The sequence below is a fragment of the Mytilus trossulus genome, chromosome 11 (genome assembly GCF_036588685.1).
Source record: "Mytilus trossulus isolate FHL-02 chromosome 11, PNRI_Mtr1.1.1.hap1, whole genome shotgun sequence".
NCBI classification, from domain to species: Eukaryota; Metazoa; Mollusca; class Bivalvia; order Mytilida; family Mytilidae; genus Mytilus; species Mytilus trossulus.
In genome coordinates this window covers 3,133,265-3,148,725 of record NC_086383.1, presented here as the reverse complement: position 1 = coordinate 3,148,725, position 15,461 = coordinate 3,133,265, and the positions used below count along the sequence as shown (strand labels likewise).

General features: G+C 32.6%; 2 protein-coding genes across 4 annotated transcripts in view; one reads left to right on the top strand and one right to left on the bottom strand.

The window, feature by feature from the left end:
- The window catches only part of LOC134690648 (uncharacterized), a 226,125-nt gene that overhangs the window by 105,387 nt on the left and 105,277 nt on the right, over positions 1–15,461 (top strand). For 2 of the 3 annotated variants that reach the window (XM_063550641.1, XM_063550638.1), the window contains exons 1-2: positions 14,120–14,263; positions 14,978–15,252. The exons of the other annotated variant lie outside the window; for it this stretch is intronic. In XM_063550641.1, coding sequence (XP_063406711.1) covers positions 15,039–15,252 — 214 coding nt within the window. In that variant the 5' untranslated portion in view covers positions 14,120–14,263; positions 14,978–15,038. Of the gene's footprint in view, positions 1–14,119; positions 14,264–14,977; positions 15,253–15,461 lie in introns of those variants that run through there. 3 annotated transcript variants of the gene reach the window in all.
- On the bottom strand, positions 10,765–13,094 carry LOC134691570 (uncharacterized protein K02A2.6-like). Its single transcript, XM_063552135.1, has 2 exons — positions 12,882–13,094; positions 10,765–12,645 (listed from the first exon to the last, which is right to left on the bottom strand). The coding sequence occupies exons 1-2, from the start codon at positions 13,092–13,094 to the stop codon at positions 10,765–10,767; spliced, it is 2,094 nt and encodes a 697-aa protein (XP_063408205.1).

Here is a 15,461-nt window from a genome sequence, read left to right as displayed (position 1 = left end):
GATTGTTGCTGAATGTGTGTTTGCGTTTGAATTGAAATAATTGACTGTGAATATAAGAAGCCAGTTGAAATAAAATTGAGAATGGAAATGAGGAATGTGTCAAAGAGACAACAACCCGACCAAATAAAAAAAAACAACAGAAGGTCACCAACAGGTCTTCAATGTAGCAAGAAATTTCCGCACCCGGAGGCGTCCTTCAGCTGGCCCCTAAACAAATATATACTAGTTCAGTGATAATGAACGCCATACTAATTTCCAAATTGTACACAAGAAACTAAAATTAAAATAATACAAGACTAACAAAGGCCAGAGGCTCCTGACTTGGGACAGGCGCAAAAATGCGGCGGGGTTAAACATGTTTGTGAGATCTCAACCCTCCCCCTAAACATCTAACCAATGTAGAAAAGTAAACGCATAACAATACTCACATTAAAATTCAGTTCAAGAGAAGTCCGAGTCTGATGTCAGAAGATGTAACCAAAGAAAATAAACAAAATGACAATAATACATAAATAACAACAGACTACTAGCAGTTAACTGACATGCCAGCTCCAGACTTCAATTAAACTGACTGAAAGATTATGATTTCATCATATGAACATCAGGCACAATCCTTCCCGTTAGGGGTTTAGTATCATACCATCATAACATATATGAGAAGAACATAACCCGTGTCATGCCAACAACTGTTTTTAGAATAAATGTGTTTAGTTCCGACGCAAAGACCTTATCAGTGACTCAATATTAACGCTAAAATATATTTACAGCTTCTATTTGAATAGTTATTTTAAAGCTCGACTATTTCATTTATTACTTGGGAATGTTCATAATTTTTCCGATGATAACCCTTTGGCAAATCGTAATTACTACTAACCGGATGACTTACGCAAATTGCACAAACCTACTTAGTTTGCTTTGTACATTTGTAACGTTGAATTCAGGATGCATTTATTTTATCTATCATATCTTTATATTTTGTTTCCTACATGAATGCCTGTATAGTCAACTCGTATTTAAAGCTGTCTTTACTCATGGAAGATGCTGTATGCGATGAAACCTGTGGCATGCAATTGATTGGGACCTCTTATGAAGAGACTTATTTTGGTCTCATTAAACATCTCAAATTTTAAGGATTTCATGATTTTACTTAAATCAATTCAAACATTCTACTGGGAAACTTAGTTTTGCCTTCTTAATTCAGAAGTTTATGAATACCTGTACACACTTTCAAAATAAGTTTTAACCAAATTATATAAAAGGTATGTATATATAAAAAGATACCAGAATTAAAATGATGTACGCCAGACACGAGTTCAGTAGATACAAAAAAGCATCAGTGACGCTCGAATGAAAAAAGTTAAAAGGCTAAATACATTACAAAGTTAAGGAATCTTTTCATTGGGTAGACAATCCTTAGCTTTTCGTAAAGGTCAAAGTTAATAAACAACTCGAGGTCAGAATACTGTTAGAAATGATGACCGTTTTGAAAGTCACATATGAAGGTCTTTCTGCCGTGTCCTGAATTTAGATAACAAAAAACGAAAATAAGCTATCACGAGTGAATTTAATACTATTTTATACTAAAACGGTATAAAATAATCAACATTATGATTGTATTTAAATTTTGTTGTGATTGTTGTAAAGTTGTGAGTTGCAAGGATTTAAAACCATGCTTTATGAATTGGAAACACACAAGTATTTTTATTCACGACTGTTTAAAATTTAAATATTTACTTTTATCTTATTTTCCGTTTTATGGATATATTACAATACAAATAAATAAATAATAATTACTCATAAAACCTAAATACTAAAATGGTATGAAATAATAAACGTCGAAATATAAAGATTAATTGTTTATAAAAAAAAATTTGTAGGTTGAAGAATTTATTTAGACTTAATTTTTATGTTTCCTTTACAAATGAATACTTAAAAATACCAAAGCAGAGTATCTTGTAATATAAAATACTTATTTCTTAATTGCAACTCTGAAAATATTATGATTTTAATCATGATTGTTAGTTTCCTCAGAAACATAAATACAGTATATATTTTGCATATATTGCTTTGATTCCGATTGAATTGAATACTTTTGATAAGAAGATCATCTTTCTGTTTTTCGATCAAATATCAATATGTTAACCAGATTCTTCTCTCCCGTAAGTCTATGATGAAATACACACTCAGTATCCCGTGGTTAAATCTTCAAACATAATCAATTCACATGTTATCGAGACAACAGACAATACCACGTTATAATTGACCCAGATACAAACAGTGTACAATGGTCGTTTTGAAACAAATATAATTGCGTCGTCATGGGTCATCAAGGGACCATATCAAAGACGTAGATAACAACCTGTTAAGACCTGTATAAATGACCGAAAACTTTTGAGACGTTCCGAGAATTTTATTCTGACTTCCGGCCGAGAGATATCGAGTGGCCCATAGACACATCCAATACTCACCAATATATAAACATGAACCCCTTAGGGGGTTCATGCAAAAAGATAGGCTTTAAGGATTAAGGCCAAAAATATTGAGGAAATTAGGGACTAAAAAGGGGGAAACTAAGTTTTGATTGTTTTTTTTGGGGGGGGGGGGGGGGGGGGGGGGGGAGAGTCAATTCTCAACAGCATAGTGTAAATGTACAAAAGCAAAAAAGGAGAGAATTTTTTTAAAAATTTCTTTAGAGGTTCAGTTCTCAGCAGCATGGTGTATTGCATAATGGCAAAAAAATGATTAAAAATTAAAATCATACTATTATAAGTTCTTTGACTTCAGTTATGCTGTATTAGAAACAGATCCTGTGTAAAATATTTAATTACAATCCAGATTAAATATTTTATAGTTAAATTTTGTGTCTTTTACTTGGAACTATTATTAAATATTTTAAATAAGTTCCTATGGAGAAAAAAACATCAAATTACACTGTCAATACAGAGATGACAGTTTTAAGGTCTTCACGGGTACAGTTAAACATCTTAAACAGGTTAAAAAATTATTTTACCTAGCGAAAAAATTACCATCTAAATACACATTTGAAGTGTCTAGTTCACAGGCATTTGTCTCTATCCATACGAAGGTCGACTATCCATATAGATATATATATAAGCTGTATATGGATAGTGGACCTTCGTATGGATGAAACAAGTGCCTGTGGTCTAGTTCTAGTATGACCTATCAAGATATCGAAGTGTATAAAGGTGAAAGATTCCATATAAAACAATAACATCCTTGATTTTAAATCACATATTAAAACAAGAGGCTGTCACAACGACAGTAAACAGTATCAACATATTAAAATTTGAAAAGCGTAGGTTGAATGGTTCATGTGTAAATGCAACAACGTGAATGGAAACGCCATTAATAACCGACATTTTTGTCACAAAAATCCGGTTAAAACCTGAAACGTATCAATATTTAACAATCACAAGTGCACATCCAAAACACAAATTCAGTCACAAGTATTACAGTGTCGGAATAAAATTGAGAAAGGAAATGGTGAATATGTCAAAGCGACAACAATCCGACCATAGAGCAAACAACAGCCGAAGGCAACCAATGGGTCTTCAATGTAGCGAGAATTCCCGCACCCGTAGGTGTCCTTCAGCTGGCCCCTAAAATATGCATAATAGTACAGTGATAATGGACGTCATACTAAACTCCGAATTATACACAAGAAACTAAAATTTAAGATCATACAAGACTAACAAAGGCCAGAGGCTCCTGACTTGGGACATGCGCAAACTTGCGGCGGGGTTAAACATGTTTATGAGATCTCAACCCTCCCCCTATACCTCTAGCCAATGTAGAAAAGTAAAAGAATAACAATACGCACATTAAAGTTCAGTTCAAGAGAAGTCCGAGTCCGATGTCAAAAGATGTAACAAAAGAAAATAATTAAATGACAATAATACATAAATAACAACAGACTACTAGCAGTTAACTGACATGCCAGCTCCAGACCTCAATTAAACTGATTGAAAGATTATGTCTTCATCATATGAATATCAGGTACAATCCCTCCCGTTAGGGGTTTAGTATCATACTATCATAAAATATATGAGAAGAACATAACCCGTGTCATGCCAACAACTGTTTTTTAGAAATAAAAGTGTTTAGTTCCGATGCAAAGACCCTATCTATACTTCATATTAGTGAAAGTATAGTGACATCAATGAGCTAGATAGACATTTAACTAACTTCCAAGATAAATTAGTTGAAAAAGATACCGTAGAAATAAAACGTTATTAGAAACGTAAAAAAAAAACCACAAGCAGAAAAACAATCTTATTAAAGGCAGATAGGACAAAGAATGTTCCACTCACTCTCATTACTAAATATAATCCAATCGAAAAAACCTTAGTAAGGTTATAGGAAAACATTGGAACATGCTGCAAAAAGACAAACAATGGAGTGGAATCTTCAACAAGGTGCCTATCATAGCGTATAAACGTATCAAAACGATAAAAAAAACTACCTTGCAAAATGAAGGACATACTTGGGAGACTTTAGAAAAGGGACCCATGCTTTAATAGTATAAGCAAAAAATCCCGAAACACTGTTAGTTATTATGTTAATTATAGGCAACAAACTTTCAAATAAATGAAATCACAGTTAAAAAAGTCTTGTGATTTATTACGTATATAAAAAAGATATATGTTGGTCGAAGGAACCGCATTTCATTGCAATTCTGATCAATTGTGATATATATTTACAAACTAGTTCAAGAACTCAGTTTTTATTGGTTAAAACAAAAAGACAAACGAGTGTTTATTAACGCGTATCTAATGATTTCATACACATATTAACGCGTATGTAATAATTGCATACGCGTATATAATGATTGCATACGCGTATATTAACGCGAATATTATTTACGTGTATATTATGATAAATAAATTGGAATAAAGTATAAACGTGTTTATTTTTACAATAAACGCGTATAAAACCACAATTTACGCGTATATGTAGATAATATACGCGTATATATACACGTATATAATGCCGCAAATGACATGAACGGCCACTCATACATCTTATGCTACATATATATAAAGTAGAATCCAAGTAAATACTACTATTTATTATACAAATCAAACGATCGAACTACAGTTACAGAATGATTATAATCCTATTAAATCCTATTTTTTGACAAATAAAAAAATGTTGTTGTTGTTGTTATTAAAAGCCTTATTAAACTATGAGCAGATAATGAACCCGTGTGTGGTCGAAATGATAGATACATAAAAACTGCCACAGTATCAATTATCAGCGGATGTAACTGTTTAAAGTTACTACACACCTCCATCCTTAGATTTCACATAACCTTAATGTTTATAGTTCATTTATCACTGAATGAATTAAAACACAATCAGCTGTTTTTAGTGGAAGAAGACGTCAAGTCGTCTGACGACTTAAGGGGCTGACCATTGGCATTGAGTCTCCGTATGCCGCATTCATTTCGTGTATTACAATTTCAAAACAACTTAAGATTCCTGACACCGATTTTTACACATGATTAGGCATCTGAATCATTTAATTTGTAAATTATGATTGTAAAACAATCACTATCGTAAATATGACCCTTTTATTTATGTAAATTATTAGATTTCATCTCATCCACATGAACGTTATTTGTTTACTTGTAAAAGGATGTTATAACTGTAGATATTTGTATTACGCATGCGTGAATTTGGTATCGGGACAACTCGCCCTGTTTACAAGTTCGCCCTTGAGGTTACGAATTTGCCATCCTGCAGACAAGAAGATTTTGTTTTTATATAAAAAATAAAGTGTTGTCTTTATTCATGGTTTTCCTTTGTCATGTGAATTAGATGCCCTTCGTTACATACATGTGAACCTCCCGACGGGAGTACAAAACTCCCGTTTCAGGGGTCTCCTCCCGTCCTCCCGTTTAGGAGAAAAAACTCCCGTGTATGAAATATTTCATGAATGAAAATTTTCAGACGCCATATTTGATAATTTCTTACTACTGTACGGGTGTAATTGACACCTGTGTTAAATTTTACCTGAACATCAAAGAAGATGTATAATTATATGGCTTCACTTGACAGCTTGGGTGTCAAACATACTGGTAATCAACGATGTTTACCTCCGGCTAACTGCCGTTGTGTTATCAAAACGATGTGTATTGGTAATATTGAAATACTTTTTTGTTACTTCCCTTTGTTTTATCCTGTTTTCAATTATTTTGCTTTTAAAAATGTAAATTGTAAAAAGACTATAAATGATTAATAATTTAATCAAATAATCAAAAAAGGATGTTGATTAAATGAATTTAAATGATTTTGGACAAATAAAAAAAAATAAAAATTATAAATTATTTTAGCAATCTAGACCTCCTTTCAAGGATTAAATTGAAGTTTATATCATAAATTTGTTTATTAATTATTAGAAGCCAACATACAATATGTGCAACTAGACTAATCAAAAGAGTGAATGTTATTTCCTCATTATTTATGTCAAGATTATGGTATTCTTTGTTTGTAACATCGATGCCAGATCAAGTTTTACGAGATATTAAAACTGCATGTGTTAGTTTTGTGTGGAATAATGGTGCACACTTAGTAAAATATAACACCATCATTGATCAAAAGTGTAATGGAGGATTACAGTTACCTGATATTGAATGAAAGATGTATGCATTTAGATTAAAATTTTTAGCCAGGTTTTTAGACAAGAATTATAAAGTGCTATGGAAGTCTACATTTAAGTATTTTATTTCAAAAATTTTAAATATGAACTTATCAGAAGAAATATTATTCATGTCTTTACCAGAAAACTTGAAGTGTATTCCTAATGTTTACAAAGAAATGTTTAAAGGTTTTGATCTCTTAAGAGATGATATTGAATTTGATCTTAGCACTGAAAATGTATATGATCAACCCTTATTTTGTAATCCAAATGTGTTGTTCGATGGAAAAACTGTTATATGGTATGATTTTATAAATGCTGGAATTGTTCAAGTAAAAGATATATGTTATGAAGTTATAGAGGGGTTCTTACCAGAAATGGCTATAGTTGAGATGATACAAAATGTAACTAATCATTGTGAAATTAACAGTATTGTAAAAAGATATAATACTTTAAAAGTTGTATTGCCTAAATAATGGACAGAAATTATTCATAAAAATATTCATAGGAGAAATGTTTCTCGCTTAATGTCATTTTCAAAGATAAATTGTCAGAGTTTTCTATGTGTTCGACAAAAGAACTGTATTTGTTACTTACGAGTAAACTATGTCAGCATCTTTTTGCTATAAAAAGTGGACGGAAGTTTTTGAGATTGAAGAGAATGATCTTTGTAAAGTATGGGAAAACGTTAATTTCAATTGGAAACCATCTATATTAATGGATCTAGATTTCAAAATAGCTCATTATTGTATTTTCACAAATTCTAAACTTATGACTATGAAACTTATAAATTACAATGTATGTGATGTTTGTGAAAAGGAAGTAGAAAATATCACTCATTTATTTCTATTATGTTCTGAATTAGTAGAATTTCATCTGTTTATGCAACAAAAGTTGTCAGTTTTATTTGATAATGTTGATTCTGACAAAATTGATAATTTAGTGTATGAAGAGGTATTTATGTTTGGTTTATTTGGATCTATCAAAGGCGTAAATGTACGTTTTGTCAATTTCATGTTATCTATAGCGAGATATTGTATCGTCAGAAGAAGGAATTTACTTAAAAATTTTAACAGTAATGTTGATCTTATTAGACTATTTAAATACACTGTAAAACATTATATAACTTACCTGTATGAATATTTGTAAGATGCAAGATGTATGAGAAATGTTTTTGAGAAACACTTTTTAAAGAATAATATTCTGGTACAAGAAACCGAAGGTGTAATAACATTTAATTTCTAAATATTTTGCTGATTATATATATGATTATACTTTAAAACATTGCCTTGTGATATTTGTGTGTAATATGTAATATATCTGTTGTATATATATGTTGAAGAATTGAATAAAGATAAAAAAAAAGAGACTAATCAAAGGTCTAGTAATATTAATTCCTAGTAAAATGTTGAAATTTAAATTTGTAAATGTTAGTATATATTAGATTTTATTGTGTAAGCTAAGAAATAGCAAGACATTTTACACTGTTTTTAAGTCTTTATAAGCTTTCTACAAATATGACTTTCATAATGCTTAAAAGCCATGCAGTACTAGTGTTAGTGTATGTTATTTTTTTAATTAATTTACGATGTTGCAAATATACATGTGGAGCTTATTTCTTTCTTATTTGTCTATACATTTACAATGATAAGGAGATGGAGACATGAACAAAAATATATACAGATAAGATATATAAATATAATGATTCATTTGCAAGCAGTGAACACTCATTTGTCAAAAACAAAACAAAACAAAACAAGAAACAGATTCTTCTTATTATTTTATTTTATTCAAATAGAGAGGCAATAAGGGAACTATAAACATTACAATTTGATGGAAATTTGTAGAAAAAACACAATTTCTACATCATTTGGTTACATTTACGACAAAATTTATGTCGATAAAAAAATATGATGTTTTGACCATTCAGTACTTAATAGATGCATAGTTCTTGGGGAAAAGTTTCATCAAATAATATGAATATAAATGACTTTTTTTGTGCTAATTTTTTTACAGTGGGTTGTGATGATCTTCCAGTTAGGTTACCCTCATTTGGAGTGTTGTTCCCAACCTGTTAAAGGTCCATCTTTGTGCATAATTCAAAATTGGAAATTTCAACAAGCTTCTTATATTATTAATCTGGAAAATAAACCATATTTTTTCTACCGATTTAATATATAACTAGAATCATGCAAACAGACTTAAGGAAAAGGCATGTAAGGTCATCATACAAATATGACACTTTTTCTAGACAATCCAGATCTTGCAAAATACGTCGCTAAAAATTGTAACCTTTAAAATTGTTGTTGTGCAGTAAAAACCCATATGGGAACTTTCAAAAGTTGGCGGGTATGCAACAAGTCTTACTATTTTTATGCTCCATTTATGGGCAATATGTTTTCTAGTCTGTCCGTCCATCCTGCTTCTGGTTATAAAGTTTATGGTCGAGATAGTTTTTGATGAAGTTGAAATCCAATCAACTTGAAACTTAGTACACATGTGTTCCTCTTGATATGATCTTCTTAATTTTACTGCCAAATTAAAGATTTTACCTAATTTTCATAGTCAACTGAACTTAGAAAATGATTGTACGGATGGGAAATCCATGTACTTATGACCTTTTCTTGTTTGAAGAAAAAAAAATACATTTTAACGATAATGGAACAAAGCAGCCTGGGTAAGTGGGGCTGCTTTTATGGTAATTCAAGTTACCTTTTATTCACCTTCTTCCACCTCAGAGCTATCAGCTCTGTGATTACTCTAAGTTTATGAATGAAATTCTGCACGCAAATTTATCTATAGAATTTTAAACTGAATGAACTTTTACAATTATAGTGTATTTCCAAAATCCTTCTACAAATTGAAAATAAGCAATATGTAAATCTATTTTTGCATGCAAAACAAAGAATAGGTAGACTGCCTTATTTCTTTGCATAAAATGGTAATAAGGTATTATTCTGCCCTTTAACATTTTAACCATTGCCTTAACCAAAGTTCGTTTAATTCTAATTATACACAAAATCTCCATATCTATTTGGCGGTTTCCGTGCTCTGATTCTCTAGAGTTCTGGTTAATCTCGGAGTCTCAACGGTAGGTTTAACAACAGATTTTGAATTTTCACTAGTGTCACTAGAATCAGTCGGTGTTTTTACGTCTACTTGATTGTCGGATATGACTGGAATCGGAATATCTGGAATCTTAGATATATTTGGTAATTTATTGTCACTATACTGATCATATTTGTGTCTGATCTGATTCTGATGTCGTTTAACAGTTCTGCCATCGGTTAATTCAATGACAAACGAAACTGGTCCTGTTCTTTTAATTAAAGTTCCTGTAATCCATTTAGCTTCACGGTTGTGACTCAAAATGTACACACTATTACGCCCAGGAGTAGATTACCTTAGCCGTATTTGACACAACTTTTTGGAATTTTGGGTCCTCAATGCTCTTCAACTTTGTATTTGTTTGGCTTTTTAATTGTTTTGATCTGAGCGCCACTGGTGAGTCTTATGTAGACGAAACGCGCGTCTGGCGTATTAAATTATAATCCTGGTACCTTTGATAACTATCTCCTACATTAAAATTTCTCACTTTAGCTGTGTTATCATGAGATTGTTTTTGTCTTTGTTGTTTCTGTTGAACACGACTGTTAATGTTCGGATATGTTAAGTCTAGCAACGATCTTGGTCTCCGTCCCATTAACATTTCAGCTGGAGCAATTGCGGTTGTGGCATCTGGTATTAGTCTATATGTAAATAAAATTTTCGCCATTCTTTTTTCTATACTTCCCTCGGTAACCTTCTTCAAACCCTCTTTAAATGTCTGAATGCACGCTCGGCCACCCCGTTTGTGCTAGGTTGATATGGTGAAGAACGAATGTGCTCAATTCCGTTTCTTTGAACAAAATCCTGGAATTCCTGACTAGCAAACGGTGCTTCATTATCACTCACGATGCTTTCTGGTAATCCATGAATTGCAAACATAGTGCGCAATTTCTCGATAGTGTTTGCACTGGTTGCAGAGTTCACTACATGTACATGCAAATATTTTGAGTGTGCATCAACACATACTAAGAACATTTTCCCATACAGTGGCCCTGCCTAATCCATATGTATCCTTGACCATGAGTTTGACGGCCATTCCCAAGGATGCATTGGAGCTTCTGGTGGAGCATGTCGATTGACTTGACACTTGTGACATGCACGAACTGTCTGTTCAATTTCTGCGTCCATATTTGGCCACAAGACATAACCTCTCGCAAGTACTTTCATACGTGAAATTCCTTGATGACCCTCGTGTAGTTCTTGAAGAATAATTTCCCTTCCATGGTTTGGAATAACAACTCTATTTCTCCACAAAAGGCAACTGTCAAATACACTTAACTCTGTTTTTCCACTAAAATATGGCTTCATTACATCATTTATATCTCTGTAATTTGGGCAACCTTTCAAAACATAGTTAGTTATTTGTCCCAATATCGGATCCTTGCGTGTCCATGCTTTAATTTGCTGGGCAGTAACCGGCGTAGAATCCATGTGATCCATAAGCATGATCATTTCTGCGGGCACTTCCGTTTTCCCTACTCGGTTTAATGGTAGACGGCTTAGTGCGTCAGCGATAGAATTCTTCTTTCCTTCTTTGTAAACTATCTTATATTCATATGCGGACAGTGTCAAAGCCCAACGCTGAATTCTTGCGGCTGACATTGGTGGAATACACTTATTTTCGTTAAATAATCCTATCAATGGCTTATGATCTGTATAAATGGTGAGTTTTCTATCAAACAAATATTGATGAAATTTCTTTAGTGCGAATATAACGGCTAATCCCTCCTTCTCAAGAAAACTATAATTCCTCTCGGCGGGTGCTAGCGTGCACGAAACATATTCAACCGGTCTGTCACATCCATCTTCCATTTTGTGCGACAGGACGGTTCCTATTCCATAAGTTGAAGCATCACACGATAGAAAAATGTCCTTGTTCGGGTCATAATGTACCAACACTTTAGAAGATTTTAGTAAAGTTTTTGATAGTTCAAAAGCCTCTTGTTGTGATTTGTCCCATTCCCATTGTTTTTCCTTTTTCAACAGTTCATGTATCGGTGCTAGTTTTGAAGATAAATCCGGCAAAAATCTGTTGTAGTAGTTAAGCATTCCTAAGTACGATTTTAACTCGGTAACATTTTTAGGTTCCGGTGCCTCTGTGATCGCCTTGAATTTGTTTTCAACAGGATATATTCCATATTGATCAATTCTTTGACTTAAATACACTACTTCAGGTGCTAGAAATACGCATTTGTCCTTGTTGAGTCTCATACCTGATTCCTGTATCTTGCGTAATACAGTTTCTAAATTGTTTAAATGTTCACTCTTTGAACTTCCAGTGATAATAATGTCGTCTACTCTCACAACAACTCTCGGGATTCCTTGCAACAAATTTTCCATTGTTCTTTGAAATATTCCCGGTGCGGATGAAACTCCAAACGGCAAACGATTATACTGATATAATCCGTTATGCGTGTTGATTGTTACATATTTACGTGACTCCTCGTCGAGTACAATTTGTTGATAGGCCTGGCTCAGATCTAGCTTGGAAAAAGCTTGTCCCCCACTTAATGTTGCATAAAGATCATCGGTTTTAGGGATCGGATAATTGTCAAGTTTAGACACTTGGTTAATAGTTACTTTGTAGTCCCCACACATCCTTACTGATTTGTCTGGTTTTACTATTGGCACTATGGACGCAGCCCATTCGGAAAATTCAACCTTTTCGATATTTCGCCCTTTTTGCAATCTATCGAGTTCTTTTTCAATTTTTTCTTTGAGTGCGTACGGCACTGGCCTTGCTTTGAAATATTTAGGTGTAGCGTCTTTATCTACATAAATCCTTGCTTTATTTCCTTTTAATGTGCCTAGTCCTTCTTTAAATACTTGAGGGTACTTTCTTAGCAAGTCTTGTAACTCATTGTCCTTTTCCGGTTCCTGATTGTGTGACAATTGCTCAATTTTTAATATTGATTTTCAGTTGAGTTGTAGTTTATGAAGCCAATCACGCCCCATCAAACTCGGTCCCGTTCCCTTAATTAACCACGGTCATCGGTAAATCCACACTTTTACTGTTCAGTTGTATATAACGGTAACATTCCGTTTTCCTAACACATCAATTTTCTCTCCTGTGTATGTACGCAAACTACACGGTGATTTTTCTAATGAATTGCCACTTCCAAATTCCTCATAAGTTTATATGTCTTTTTACCACAGGCACTTAAAAGAATTGCTCGTTGCTTTTCCATACTTTCAATGTTATTTGCAATACAATAATGGTTAAGTCTTTCAGTGTATTGTATCCAATCTTTTGAAATGTCATCAAATTCGTCAATACGTCCATAGTTTGTTGGAATTATTATAGGTGGTGCAGCTTCGTCTCCCATGGTTATCTTCACAATGTATTCACTAAATCGAAATAAGTTTTAAATCCTTGTCGCCAATTTATGTGGCATCTTATGCTACATATATATAAAGTAGATTCCAAATAATACTATTATTTATTATACAACCTCAAACGATCGAACTACAGTTACAGAATGATTATAATCCTATTAAAAGCCTTATTAAACTATGTGCAGATAATGAACCCGTGTGTGGTCGAAATGATAGATACATAGAAACTGTCACAGTATCAATTATCAGCGGATGTAACTGTTTATAAATTAATGTCACTACAAGAATGATCCTAGCTCACTTTTACAAAATATATAGATATTTTAAGGTTACCACTTTTACAAAATATATAAATATTTTAAGGTTACCTCAATTTACCATTAAAATACTGTAAATGGTCATGGTACCCTATGTCAGCTTTACAAAACTGATTTTTTCTAGGTTACTTAATGTCACCTTAGTATTACTGTTTGTCGTAAACCTACCTTATGTCACCATTACAATAATGTTTAGGGCTATGTTATCCAATGAAACTTTATAAAGCACAAATTTGTTCAGTCAGGCCATCACTGTATTACTAAATAACAATTTAAAAAGTAAACCGTTATAGGTTAAAGTACGGCCTTCAACACGGAGCCTTGGCTCACACCGAACAACAAGCTATAAAGGTCCCCAAAATGACTAGTGTAAAACCATTCAAACGGGAAAACCAACGGTCTAATCTATATAAACAAAAAATATATATTTGCATGATTAGGTTAACCAAGCTAACCTTCATCGAGTTATTTAGTTTACTTTTACTATTGACAAATACGATCACATTACCCACTACCATATTTACCGCATAACGATATATTCTGGTTGATTTTAATTTTTGTATCTATCTGTCTACCAAACGTCTTTGCACTTTGCTAAATCACATTTAACAATATATTATATTTACACATACAATTATGATATGTTCAACTAAATACTATAGTTAATGACCCGATACAAATAAGAAGAGATGTATTTTAATATTTTTGTGTTATTTTTCAGAAGTTCTGAATGTGATATAGACGTGTAGGAAAAGTCCAGATTCTGAAATAATAGGTACCACTAATGGTCACAGTTTGTGGTTCTGAAAACTCTGATACCAGAGACAGAACTAAATGACCAGGTTCGTTCTTAAGGATTTAAACATAAAATATTTCAATTGTATAGTGTCATTTAAGAATTAACATGAAACGGAATTTCTCGTTGTTGTAGGTACGATAACAATGTAAATTCACACAAAATGGTTGCATCTAGTTATTGGTTTCTGATTTTGAATTATCTCATCTACAACTTTTGTTTTAGCATGCCCATAGTCTTATATCATGCATGCATCCTGTTTTTCCAAGGTACCTCCCTTTAAAGCTTTTGATCCATACACACATTTTGTCTACATAAGACTAAAATTGACTATCAGGAAAAAGAATTACAAGCCAACCTAAAATAAAGTTAAAAAAAGTAAAATCACAAAAAAACTGAACTCCAAGGAAAATTAAAAAGTCACTAATGAAAAAATCAAATGATAAAACACAAAACGGATGGACAATAACTGTCATATTTAAGAGTGTTCCAATTTGCCTGTTAATAAAAATGTCAGAGTTATCTTTCTTTGCAGTTGTATATATTGCGTGCTGCAGGTCTGTATATATGAGACAAATTTATTTTGTTTATTTCGCCTTAGACCTTAGACCTATAATAAAGAATTAACATATTTTTTCGACCGAGTGCTTGTTATCCTTATACGAATTTCCATCCGGTTTCATATCAACATCATTGGAGCCTCTAGTTAATTTCACTATATAATTTTCATGTTTATAAGTGACATCTTTTGTTTTTACAGGAATCCATACATCATTAAGTTACAATGATGAATGTTTCTATCGTAAAACGAATCTAAAATCATGGCATCTCTTTCTGAAGAAGAGGAGAATTATGTCCGATTAGCATTGTTATTGAAAGGAGTGACACCTAGAGCAGTCCGTACTTATTTTGACAGAGAATTTCCACCAGCGTCTCTACCCTCAACACTGAGTAGAAGCTACAACAAACTTACTGACTTAAAAGTAAAGAGAATCATAAATCAGGCTCAGTGGAATCTTTTGATTCCAAGAAATGGTAGGTCTTTCTGTGACTGCAGACATTTTGTTAATTAAGATTTCATTAACATGTGGTTTACACATTTTTAGCTCACCTGGCCCAAGATTCTTCTCTTGAAACTACTGGGCCAAATTTAACCAAGCTTGGCCACACTCATCATTGGGGTATATAGTTTAAAAAAAAATTCTCATAATGCTTATGTTCCCGACTAGAAGGGCCTTTCTTCT